This window comes from Branchiostoma lanceolatum, chromosome 2, assembly GCF_035083965.1.
Source record: "Branchiostoma lanceolatum isolate klBraLanc5 chromosome 2, klBraLanc5.hap2, whole genome shotgun sequence".
NCBI classification, from domain to species: Eukaryota; Metazoa; Chordata; class Leptocardii; order Amphioxiformes; family Branchiostomatidae; genus Branchiostoma; species Branchiostoma lanceolatum.
The window spans coordinates 6457701-6471003 of record NC_089723.1 but is presented as its reverse complement, the minus strand read 5'-3'; the positions used below and the strand labels follow the sequence as shown (position 1 = coordinate 6471003).

The 13303-nt window shown below is 39.9% G+C and overlaps 1 protein-coding gene across 1 annotated transcript; it reads left to right on the top strand.

The window, feature by feature from the left end:
* Positions 1-6807: 6807 nt before the first annotated feature.
* Positions 6808-11464, top strand: LOC136426697 (CUB domain-containing protein 2-like). Its single transcript, XM_066415450.1, has 5 exons — positions 6808-7181; positions 8366-8728; positions 9290-9388; positions 9807-9863; positions 10601-11464. The coding sequence occupies exons 1-5, from the start codon at positions 6890-6892 to the stop codon at positions 10663-10665; spliced, it is 876 nt and encodes a 291-aa protein (XP_066271547.1). The 5' UTR covers positions 6808-6889; the 3' UTR covers positions 10666-11464.
* Positions 11465-13303: the final 1839 nt, after the last annotated feature.

The window sequence follows — 13303 nt, the reverse complement described above, 5'->3', positions numbered from 1 at the left end:
ATTTGTGCCCAATTTCTTATGGTTAGAAATCTCATAAGCTAACGTTTTGCATTCACAGTTTAAACATACTTCGATAAAGGTTAGACATCCAGGTAATAAGATATGCATGACAACAGTTACTCAAGCAACTGGATAGAATTTGGAAACGGTCAGGCGTTTCAGGAAGCATCCACTACTTTCGTCAGTGACTGCTAAAAGCTACTGACGAAATGCAGTGGATACTTAAAACGTTTGAATAAAGCCGTGCTTTCTTTCTGACTTCCCTCCAACTCACTCATTCCTTTTAATACTTCCTGAAACGTCTGAGCGTTTCAACAATCTATCCAGTTACTTGAGCAACTGTTATAATTTAATCCCTACAAATGGATAAGACTCGGAGTTTATTTTGGGATTACTTTTGGTTACCTTATAGCTTGCGTAGTTATTGCCAGGACAAATTTTACCTGACTGTTTAACGGCAGACTGACTAGAAGAATAATACTCTAGAAGCATTGGTCGATTAGCTGTAAGAATAGAATTCTTAGTGCAAGTAAAATATAAGTTTCTTGAATTTGCCCAAAACAGGGACTTTTGGTTTTTCTTGTATACAGAATAATATGCTTGCTGATCGATGAAAGATAGAATTTCTTTGAACCAGAAAAAAACGAAAAATAAGAAAAGGAATGTTTGGTTGTGTACCTACTCAGATTTTTTGAACTATCAGAATATAAAAGATTGTTTACGCATCTTCTCTGTCTACCAGTTCTATTAGTATTCACTGCGGTCTCTGTAAATCACTCATCCCCATTCTGGTGTCTAAGGATATTAAATTCTGTCTGTGTCCTACGCCCCAACCTTTAGGCCACGTAATATCCAGGAAGAATACGTCTCAATCCCGCCGAGAAAGAGAAATACGAGTGTAATATCAGCGTCAACGGGTTCAATGTAGGCTATATGCCGTGATAATGTAGTGACCAATTTCTCCGCTGAGTGGTAACTAGAGACCCGACAGATGTAGATGTATTGTTGTAGAGGTTCCCACATCTCACAGGAATGACGGCCATTACCAGTATATAGGACCAGATGGTAGTCCTAAATCCCCCCTATCACTGGACCCGCAAAACGTTGGCGACCTCGCTGCGTCCTAGATTGAATTTGAGTTAGCCTTGACTTTGAAATGGGAATACCATGCAAATCGTACAAGTATGACTGAAGATAAGATCACACAAAGCGTAAAAGATTCGTTTTTTATCGATGAAATTCGTTTAGCGTGGTGTGAAATCACTCGGTCGCAGCGTGGTCGCAGCGTGGTCGCCAACGTGTCGCGGGTTCAGTGACAGGGGGGCTTTACACCCACTATCCACTATCCAGCGATCTCGCTGCGACCACGCTGCGACCACGCTATTTGACACAGCGCTCAATGAATTTCATAGATAAAAGAAAATTTACGCTTTGTGTGTTTTGCTGTTTTTTCAGTCATACTTTTATTTTTTGCACAATATTGCATTTATGAAATCAGGAGTTACAGAAATCCAATTTTGGTCGTATGCAGCGAAGCGAGTTCGTCGTCTACTGAAAAGAGGGACTAACCAGTATATAGGACCAGATGGTGCTCAATAGATATACGTGCTCCTTGAATTTAAAGTTGGGCTACAGGCCAGCCGCCAAGCCAAGTCAAGAGTTCGAGGCAGTTTTATTTTCCATTCCGCGAGAGAAAGTAGTCCATTCCATGACTCCGGGCGTCAACACCCCTTACAAGAAAGCTTGTCGCTGGAGTATATAACCGTGTATATTCCTGTTTTCGAGTTATTTACATTAGTTCAGCCTCATTTCTTACTCCTATAGATTTTGAACCGATGGTTTATCGCTTCTCTGTCAACAATACGACCAGAAATCATGTGGTTTTCTTGCAATTTTTTCATCTTGTTTTGAAACTGGCAGGCAAAACTAAGTAAGCTAGTTTTGAGTATTTCATCTGTTTGTGTGAGTTACGTGTGTCCTCTGGTTTACCTCTTTGATAATGACTTCACTACGGTTTCAATCATTAAGCTGTTGATTACTTTTATCGACATTTCAGCTTGATATCTTGACAACTATTGCACACGAGAGTATTACATATGTACTTGCCAGGCATTTTTGTGAACATGAATTGTTCGTATATATATCTTACGTATTTCCAACCGCTTAATTCAAATCAATTGGCATAAAGCAACTAACGATTGCCCATTCAAATCTCAAAAAGGCTTGCAAAATTTATGACCCACCAACGCTATACAAGGCTACATTTCTAAAAGCTATGTAATAAAGATATGGATCCGTAGGAAACGTCAGGTGCATATAAATATGCATATTGTTCTGAAGTTTCCCCGGAAGCGTACGGAAGAGATAACAGGCCAATTGGAGGTCCCAAGGGAGTTGAGACACGCGACGACATCAACAGGGGATTCCCGTACAACCAATATGTCCCATCAACTCCCATTCACATGATTGAGACAAATGAGTATGATGACGCTGGGATATGAAGTAGACGAAAATTACAGGGCTAGAAAATCCTATGACCAATGCGTCGCGTAGTCAAATGTGACATCAAGGATAATGAATACTAAGATGCTAGAAGATGATATAACTTAAAGGCAAATCAGACATACGCATCAAATCTACAGGTATTTTCGATGACAATTAATATAGTATATAAATATAGATTATAAAAATATATATATGTAAGAAATAAATATATATATATTTATAAAGTACATATATATATATTCTAGAGTTTTGGAGAGAAATTGATTGAAGAAGGAGAGAAAAAGTGGTTTTTGGAAGTGCAATTCAGATATACGCATCAAATCTACAGGTATTTTCGATGCCAATTTATAGTATACAAATATAGATTATAAAAATATATATATGTAAGAAATATATATATTTATATATCTATAAAGTACATATATATATATATATATTCTAATGTTTTGGAGAGAAATTGATTGAAAAAGGAGAGAATAAGTGTTTTTTTGGAAGTGCAGATATACGCATCAAATCTACAGGTATTTTCGATGCCAATTTATAGAATATAATTATAGATTATAAAAGATATATATGTAAGAAATAAATATATATATATCTATAAAGTACATATATATTCTAGAGTTTTGGAGAGAAATTGATTGAAGAAGGAAAGAATAAGTGTTTTTTTGAAGTACAAGTGACAGCACAGTACACAATTTTTTTGGTATACGGGTTTGGTTGTATACGGGAGGGAAACAGTATACAGATACTTCAGGCATCTCAGGGCATCGATAACCGATAACCCCCATGAACTATGTGCACTTGTAGCATTTGAAAAGTCCCTTCACAACAACGAACACTCTGCTCAACCGTTGCAAAAATCGCCAAGCTGCACAGTGGGGGCGTACAGAAGTGTTCTGGGTTCACTTGGGGGTTTCCAGGTCACTGGTTTGAAATTAAGGTCTCGCTACTGCTGGCGGCTATTGACCCGGTGCCCTAACCTCCGTTCAGCCGTTTCAAATATTCGGCCGATATCAGCGCCTGTAGCCTTAACCGGCTCGGTGAACACTGGGCTCAACATACAATGGATCAATAGTTTGATTTTAATTACCATACTTGGCAATGCAAGTTTAAACTTAGAAAGTGTTCATTTTGTTTTAAGAATCATTGATATCCAAATTCCATTAACTATATCGTTTACTTCATTTGTTGCACTTATTTGGCTTGTTTCATGTATGAATTTGGTTTGTCACATTATATTGAAGTACATTACTTCGCACTGTTTTTATCATTATTGCACCTAAGTTTGTACCTTTGTATTATATTTTGTTACTTAAGTATGTTTTGATTATGTATGCCTGCAGGGCATATTAAAAACCGCCCTTGTGGCGATATGTTTAACCCTGGGTAAATCGATAAAAATTAAATGAAACAGGGTGCACACAAACTTCAAATTTTCAGTCTGGTAGAATTGACTAAAAGAACATTTTTCCAATTGAGTTGTTAACTTTGATGTCTAAATTCTGCTTTATTTGTCAATGTACAAGGCTGTTAGGCTAAACAATGCACCATTCTAGCTACCCATGTCGAAGGAAAACAAAGTACTGAGGAATAACCCCATCCCTATACCTATGTAAGAGCTTTTCACGCCAGATTCTATAATTGAAAGGCATCAGCGTGTACAATACACTGTTGTGGAAGTGGTCTACAGGTGTCGGTAGTGAATTATCTAAGTCTTCGGTTTGATTCTTTTTCGACTATTTTTTCCCTTTGTTTGCTGCTTACTATTCTAGACATGATGAACAATCTAGTCGTATATTATGTGTAGCCTGCATATGTTGCCTTATGTAATGTGCAATTTCGTGCATCACACAATGGACACTAAATGTGTATGTATTTACCGTTCACAGGTTTAAAAGCCCAAGTGCTGTCAAGAAAATGAGTCGAGCCCTACTGATAGCCTTGTGTGCTGCCGTTCTTCTTGTGGGTGAGTACAGATACGATTTTATACCCAAAGCCGTACGCTTTCTGCAATCTCCAAGCAGACTAACTGGGGCATGACAGTATACAAAGGGCTAAACACTATCCTACTGGCCCCGGAGCTGATTGGATAGTGCTTATCTTTGGCAAGACAGAATCCGAAAGGCTAAACACTATCCTACTGGCCCCGGAGCTGATTGGATAGTGCTTATCTTTGGCAAGACAGAATCCGAAAGGCTAAACACTATCCTACTGGCCCCGGAGCTGATTGGATAGTGCTTATCTTTGGCAAGACAGAATCCGAAAGGCTAAACACTATCCTACTGGCCCCGGAGCTGATTGGATAGTGCTTATCTTTGGCAAGACAGAATCCGAAAGGCTAAACACTATCCTACTGGCCCCGGAGCTGATTGGATAGTGCTTGTAGTGCAAAAACGTGCACGTGCCGTACGATGATTCCCTTAATTTCGCGAGCCTACAAAAAAACGGCGACGATTTTCAGTGAGTTCTCACATCACAACGACGCCGTATCTTTTTGCATGATGGACGTCGCTATACATTGTGATAGTGTTGTTTGAACTAATCATGTATAGAAATGACTAAAGAGATAGACCTTTAATAAGTTAAATTTTCGGGCCCTAATATTGCTTAGGTTTCCTTTAACTATAACAAGAACATGATACCCTGGTTAGCACAACGGAAACAAGATGATTGAGTTAGCGAATCGGTCGGTCACAACCCGTGTGTGTAGGTTCATGAGGCAGGCACCAAGATCGAACCCAAGGCTTACACACGTGATAAAACCCTAATGCACAAGCACGACCTATGGCAAATGCTGCAGACGTGAACAGAAAAGCCGGCCAAAGGTCACGAAAATGCATCAGGTTGGAGGAAGATAGATCGCGCTGAACTCAGCGTAAAATCAGCCGCTCAGGTTGAGCGGTGCGCTCGCCAACACGATATAGATGAAAGGTTTCTCGTCGTATGTAAAGGTCAAAGAAAGCCGCCTAGATTGCACGTTGTTACGTACTTTCCTAGAGTTACCCATTTATCATTACATTATGTGGACATTCAAGTGTGCCGTTTTTCTACTGTGTAGATTATACTTAAAAAAGATAAATGGTCGTTCTTCAGTCCTTCGCCGTTCTCGTGATTTTGTGTATGCTGGCATTGCCAAGGGTCAGCAAGATTTATATAGCATAAAAATATTTTCAACTGGTAGCAAATTTACAGTTAAGCTCATGGTTCCAATTGTTGGTAACTTGGGGAAACTGGGGGCAAGTCCCGGGGTCAGGACATCTCGGATGAGGCTGCACCGTCTTTTGGAAGAGACATAAAATGGGGGTCGAGAGGGTGCCTAGAGCATGTTAAAGTGGATGAATTAGCAACCCCTCCCTGTAAAATATAGTGACTTTTATTTGCAAGATCTTGCCCGAGGGCTAATTGCAACATAAAACAATGCATAGAAAATGTATACAGACAGCGCAAGTCAACAATGGTGACAAGTGGAACAAGTGACTATTCTAACAACTGCTTCGGAATACAATCTACGCTTTTTGGGTTTGACTTCACTTTTGGAAGCAGTGGAAGACGAAGTGACCCACATTTGCTACAATGAGTGGGTTATGGGAGGTTACCACTGTTCTAGTTTTCTTTTCATCAGTGAACGTTTGGAAATTGTGGTAAATTTTTGGTATATACCCTGCTACTGAAACAGCAAGGAAACTTGTTGATCTACGTGCCACTAGGCACTAGAGTTGTAAGGAACATCACAATATCATTTTGCTTCACACACACTAACCCAGTATTTTAATTATGTCGTGAAATTTGTTTTTGATTTACAGGGGTATGCGAAGCACGCTGCAGCCGGTCGAGGCCAAAATGTAAGCGACACTCAAAATGCTAAGCGTTGCTTTTAAGAAGTACATCAATACTAAATTAGATGTATGTAGTAAACTAGGAAACTATGATGATCATTATTTCACAGCATATGCCATTTATTTGAAAAATTATTTTGTAATAAGATTATTTCTGTTTCAGCGTCAACATTGACGAAGCTACTAAACTAATTATGTCTAGGTAATGAGGCACATGTGCAATTATCTGTGCCATACATCTACATGTAGACCAGAAATATGCACAATTGTTCATGGACGTTGAGTCATTAAAAACAATACTATGTAATTGAAAAACTCAACTTATTTGAACAAGAGACTTTGTAGATACAGATGGAAAATAATATTTTTTCTTATATTCCAGTGAACTAATTGAATGCATTTAGCATCTGCTGGGTATGAATATGCAATTATGTTCATTGCCAAAAAAATAACGATGATTTTATTTTGTAGCCTGCGGTAGGAATGTGTCCGCTTACCGCGGTTGGATCAAATCACCCGGGTTTCCGCGGCCATATCCTTCCGCCATGACAGAAGATGATCGAATCTGCACGTGGACCATCCGTCTCCCCCTCTCCCGTGGCATCAAGATCACCCTGTACGGTTTCGATTTGAATTTCGAAAAGACGGGGGTCGGTCCGACAAACGATGCGTTACAAATATACATGGACGAGTCATGTAACACTCTGTTGAGAAATTACGAGGGGAACTTTACTGACGCCGACCTAATTCACGTTCCTAGCAACAAAGCCTGCATCAGATTCCTCAGGAGAACCGAACAGAATTACGAACACAACGGATTCTCCTTAGGTTATGAAGGTATATTGATTTTTTCTGTTCCAATCTGCTCACAAAAATTGCCCGAAGAAGATTTACCTTAACTGTCAAACGGAAGTTGTTGGAGTTATTTTCGACACATTCGTATAGTTCTAGGTTTTTTTAAAAGTATTCTGCAGACAAGCACGATTATAATTATGTCTTGTCTTGACAAGCCCCTATTCCTTTAGACGTTGACCACGTTGCAACTGCGTTGCGACCTTAATTGGATTTGTGTTACCCCGGACTTCATCATTGGAATGTCATGCAATAGTATGACTAAAAAGACAACAAAACACACAAAGCGTTAAAAGGATTCGTTTTTGTCTATGAAATTGAGATTCTGTTGTTTGAGCGATCCGTCGGTCGCTGCCATAGTGGAATGGGGTATAACTTTGATGTCATGGCTTTCAAAATCGGACACGGGTAGCCGTAATAGAAAGCAAGCAAATGAATGATAGGGCACCGTAATTGACCTCAAAATGACCCATAGATCTGTTAGTCTGGCCCAATAATTCCATTTACCATTTTGACATGACGTATTGTGTCCATTTATGGATCATTTGAAGATTGCAGGGCAGCATGCATATTGTCCTAATGCAATCTCAAACCGTGAAATTTACTTATTTCATAAAACAATCATTCATAACTCAGTATGTTTTTGATGATGGGTACAATAAAGCTGTTAGTCTTGATCTATCCATCTATCCATATTCATATAAGTATAAAAATCAAATTGAGCCATGTCTTTAAAATATCATCAGTTCGCACTTTAGATATGACAATATTTTAGATATGACAATATCTAAAGACAAATCAATCTCTGAAAATGGATAAGATTCGGAGGTTACATCTGGACGTTTCGAGTGACATCCATCATTCTTCTTCAGTGTCACCCGAATGAACTGAACGATTCAATACTAGTACATGAGATGAAACAAACAAACAAAGGTTTTATCAAACTTCCTTGGTCACGTTCAACTGTGGTGTCGTGTGGCGTAACGGTTAGAACATTCGGCCCTCAAACAAGAGTACCCGAGTCCGATCCCGGCTTGCTTTCCAATGTTAGAAAGTCGCATTTTATCAATTCATGTTTTACATTTTTCCCCTTTATGGGCCACATGTGGTCATTTATGCATTTAGCCCGTCTGGGCAGGAATATGCAATAAATACTATTATTATATCAGCTGTAGATGCCAGTGATGAATGTGACAACAACCAAACTACCAGTCTGATGTCTGACGAAGGCTACATCTACAGTCCGGGATACCCCGTAACAAGTTACGAACAAGAACTCAACTGCACGTGGCTCATCCAAGCCAAACCCCAGCAGACCATCCAAATAGCCTTCCTGGATTTCCAACTCAGCTATACCTTCAGCTGTGATTTTGCCACTGATTATGTTCAGGTTTTCGAGTTGAATACATCTCTGAACTTCAAGTACTGTGACCAAGACTCACCTGCTCCGTTCACGAGCTACTCTAACACCATCTGGGTATTCTTCAAGTCGGGCAGGTGGAGGAACAAGGGATTCTGGCTACACTATAAAGGTTTGTCATATGTAGAAATATAATAAAACAGAATGGTTTTCCAGTAGCGATTATCAGGTAAAGGTCAACGTGAGGTGGAATGATATACACGGCGTTAGCGATGTAATTAGCTAACCTAAAGGAAACCAAGGCAATATTAGGGCCTGAAAATCAAATTTTGAAAGTCAATTTATTTAGTCAATTCTATACATGATTAGTTCCAACAGCATTGTAGTAATGTGAGAACTCACTGAAAATCGTTGCCGTTTTTAATTTCCTTTTTTTGGGCCCTAATATTGCTTTTGTTACCGTTAAGGTTTAGCTTTTTGCTGTATTATTATAAGCCTGTTCAGGGATTCAACACGCGAGAAGCGAGCTGTATTATGGATAATACGTCAACGTTGAAGGCCCCTGAAACATTGACAAAACACACCAGGACATGTATTAAGTATGGTACGTACTTACAAGTTAGAGGCCTTCACCTTTGACATGTTACCCACAATGCATCTCACTGTGCATGCGCCATCAAAACCGTGAAAATGCTTATTAACAACTCATAAACAATTTGTATCCTGATCCTAGCAAACACAGATGGGGTACTGTCAGACGAACCCATCCCTGACTACCGACAGATCGTGGACGAGTGGAGGAATTCAAACTTAGCACTGATGCCATACGAAGGTAAAATTTGCTCTAACTCAATGTCATTGACATATAATTGTATAATTGACTTATACGACTCCCTATTGTTCCTCCTGTTGATATTATCTACCTTGAACAACATTGTATAGCGTAGAACCTCCCTGCAGTTTGTAATAGATCATTGTATAGCCTAGAACATAGTTTGTACTAGATTGATATGAGTAGCAAGTGGTATTTTGTACCTGTTACAATCGTTGTGCAATAAACTTTGACTTGACTTGCCTTGACACAACACCCATATTTCAAAACAGGCTTTCGAAGATCAAACAGACCAATAACAATACCTCCATGTGAATTAGTAGCCTCTTCCATTGACACTTTGACCTGGACGGTCTGTCATATCTGATTAAGGACTAGTTCTACCACCTCTGAACTGTACTTCCTGTCTATCTTACAGGTAGGAAAAGGGGAATAAGACCGTGGCAATCTTACACTGAATCAAAGGGGCAATGCGGTAAGTAATTGAATCATTTTTTCATAATCTATTAATATAGTAAACCTGTTGCAAAAGTCATGTATCAATGTAGGATTTTGATATTGAATATACCATACAGCGATAGTCTTATAATACTATGATATGACATTGAAATAACTTGGCAGTTAGCAAATGATGAAAAGTAGCAATCACCTCAGGTGCCATGATAGATTCTTTATTGGAGCAATTGGTGCACAAGTCTTGAACGGAAACATACTACAACGAAAAGACACCTTTTTTTGAATACGGGTTATTGTTAAGATAACCAAGATACATATAGAATACAACACGGGGTATTCCGTATCACCCGAGGTACCAGCCCGGCCGCGGGTAGGATCGCCCGACGGCCCACCCAAGAAAACACACATTTCAATGAGGAATGCGCCAGAAGTTGAGGGAGTTTTGTGTCCTCGAACAAAAAACTGTAACAGCATTACTTTCAACCTCCGAATCCGGTATTCGAATTTTCGACGGCGGCGCAACCGGCGCGCTCGAAATGCATTCGAAATATTCTATGGAAGCCTATGTGATACAAGTTTAGAACCTCATGTGATACGGATAGTTATCAAACGGTCCGGAACACCCGTATTTTCCAGGTATGACATATAAATACACATACAACCGATCATCGAGGGCTCAGTAAAGGAGTGCTTACTAATGATTTAAGTATTTTCTGTTTTCCATGTTACATCATGACTGTTCTTGTATATTCCTAGTGGCCGTGCGGGTTGGTGTTGTAACAACACTGGCGGCGACAGCTGTTTTTATCGCAAGATTATAATCATCATTCCTAACGTAGAGGTTTATAAACCAAATATAAGACTATTTTTACACAACCTGGTGATTTATTCAACCGACGTTTCGGTGACCTTCCTCAATGCAATTTTGACTGGTTTACATTGCACTGCAGCACAGGTGTCGCTGCTTATAGTTAGAATTGATGCCGTGAGGAAGGTAATAGATGGTCCCCGAAAAGTCTGTTGAATAAATCACCTGGTTGTGTAAAATGAGTCATTTTCTTCAGTAACTTACCCATCTGATGAAACTATTCACAGGGGTTTATAAACCCTTTTCCAGAAACCCTCTTAATGCTTGGGTCACATTTCCCAACCGGGACCCGGCCGGGCTGTTTGCGGAAACGAAAATTAAAATATTTATCAATAAACATGCACACAATATGCTATTGAATAATTTTTGGTACGTTTTGTGTTTTTTGTTGTCTTTTATATCATGCCTTGTGTTCCCAAACACTGCTCGGCAGGGCCCTGGATTGAAAATATGACCCAAACATTAGTTTGCTTTTGGTTCATTGGGTTGTAACAATCGTGCATGGGCTAAAAGAAGTCAGATATTAAGTGTGTATGGTGAGGAAAACTGGTGTTGAATGGGTTCCCTTCCATATAGATGTACTTACTAATGCTTCGGTCCTAATTATGAAAATGAGCCCTGACGGCTTGTTGACTGTTTTTTGTTGCAAGACCCGTTGGTAACCCTGCGGCCGGGACCCCGAATGATTTTAGCCCGGACTTAAAATCAACGCGGGAGCTGGTAACAAATTGAGGCCGTGAAATAATCGTACCCCCACCTTACTAATGCTTCGGTCCTAATTATGAAAATGAGCCCTGACGGCTTGTTGACTGTTTTTTGTTGCAAGACCCGTTGGTAACCCTGCGGCCGGGACCCCGAATGATTTTAGCCCGGACTTAAAATCAACGCGGGAGCTGGTAACAAATTGAGGCCGTGAAATAATCGTACCCCCACCCTCCGTACCTGGCAAATTGAGGCCGTGAAATAATCGTACCCCCACCTTACTAATGCTTCGGTCCTTCGGTACTAATACCCCCACCTTACTAATGCTTCGGTCCTTCGGTACTAATACCCCCACCTTACTAATGCTTCGGTCCTAATTATGAAAATGAGCCCTGACGGCTTGTTGACTGTTTTTTGTTGCAAGACCCGTTGGTAACCCTGCGGCCGGGACCCCGAATGATTTTAGCCCGGACTTAAAATCAACGCGGGAGCTGGTAACAAATTGAGGCCGTGAAATAATCGTACCCCCACCCTCCGTACCTGGCAGTCCACTGGGACAATTCTTTTTTCTTCGGGGCCCGGCCGGGACTACACCCCCGACGGGCACCGGTGCAATTTGGACCGTAGCATTACACAATGTTGGATAACACCGGTTGCATGTCTTATCATGTTCGAAAATATCGATGACTGTATGAAATGTGTTGCCGTCTGATCGATGTAGTATTTGTCGTAGTTTGCAAACTGTATGTAGATGTATCAGGGAGTTTGTGTAGTGTGTATCATGTCCATATACTATAGTCCAGGGCGCCTGGCATAGATATATATATAAAACATGTCACTTTATTAAAGCACATGAAATGTCAAGGTCGTTTGTCCTTAAAAAAAAAACTTTTATAATTGCGATTACGGAAAATCAACGTTTATGACAGTATATCATCTTGATTTTATTTGTAATGTAAGAAGCTTAAAACATTTCTATAAAGAAACAGTACACTGTAAGTTGAAATGATGTGTGCTCTGTGGGAAATAAAATTGATCTGGTGCAATGATAATTAGATATATGATGTACTCTTTATCAAGAAACAAAATGCGTTGACCTTTTTTTGTTGACCTTTACCGTAATCCAAAAAAGCAACATCCATTGGTGTATCTGTACTTGTATTAGCTTTAGATATCCAATGGTTTCTTTCATAGGTGGTTAATTATTCTATAGCTAGTGCTAGTGTAGTGTTAGATAATAGAAAACCGTGACCTGGCATCACGGATTCAATTGGAACTCTAAGCTTTGCTCATATGTAACTGACGTTACTGACCGACCTCCAACTTAATTGAATTCCTCGAATTGCATTAAACAATTCAAGGAAAACGCATGCAGACGTCACTCAAGGCAGCTTTCTGAGCCGACAATTTTGCGGGTCAGACACTATACAAAGACATCAATTTTAACCATCACATATCGTTAACCGTAGCGATCTAAAGTGTGCTTTCAGTTGGAGAGGAGCAAAGGCCCATTACTTTGGATCTGCAGCAGAAGGCAATGTAGGGATTAAAGGTAGGTCTGAACCCCTTTGGAGCAGACAACCTTAGGGGAACATTCCGGTGGCGCCTGGACTGGAGTGGGCGCAAACCAGGAACCATCCCACAGCTGACGCCAGTACTATTGCCGTGTCATGCAGTCTAGATAATCTATTGATATAACTTATGAAAATAAGGACTTATAAGTGCGGTAAACACTTATGTAACATAAACGTTACTATCATTTGGCAAAGGTGTAAAGGTTAGGTTCTGTCATCATACATGTTGTCTTTCACGCTATTGCATTACATCCATAACTGTAGCTATAAGGATAATTAAACAACCCGCGTCCCTAAATTCGTATCTATACATAG

Excerpts from the sequence above, each read along its gene's own strand:
- LOC136426697 (XM_066415450.1), top strand. The coding sequence starts at position 6,890 with ATGACAGAAGATGATCGAATCTGCACGTGGACCATCCGTCTCCCCCTC. Across the intron at positions 7,182-8,365 it reads ATTCTCCTTAGGTTATGAAG|CTGTAGATGCCAGTGATGAA; the intron begins GTATATTGATTT and ends TTATTATATCAG. Across the intron at positions 9,389-9,806 it reads AGCACTGATGCCATACGAAG|GTAGGAAAAGGGGAATAAGA; the intron begins GTAAAATTTGCT and ends TCTATCTTACAG.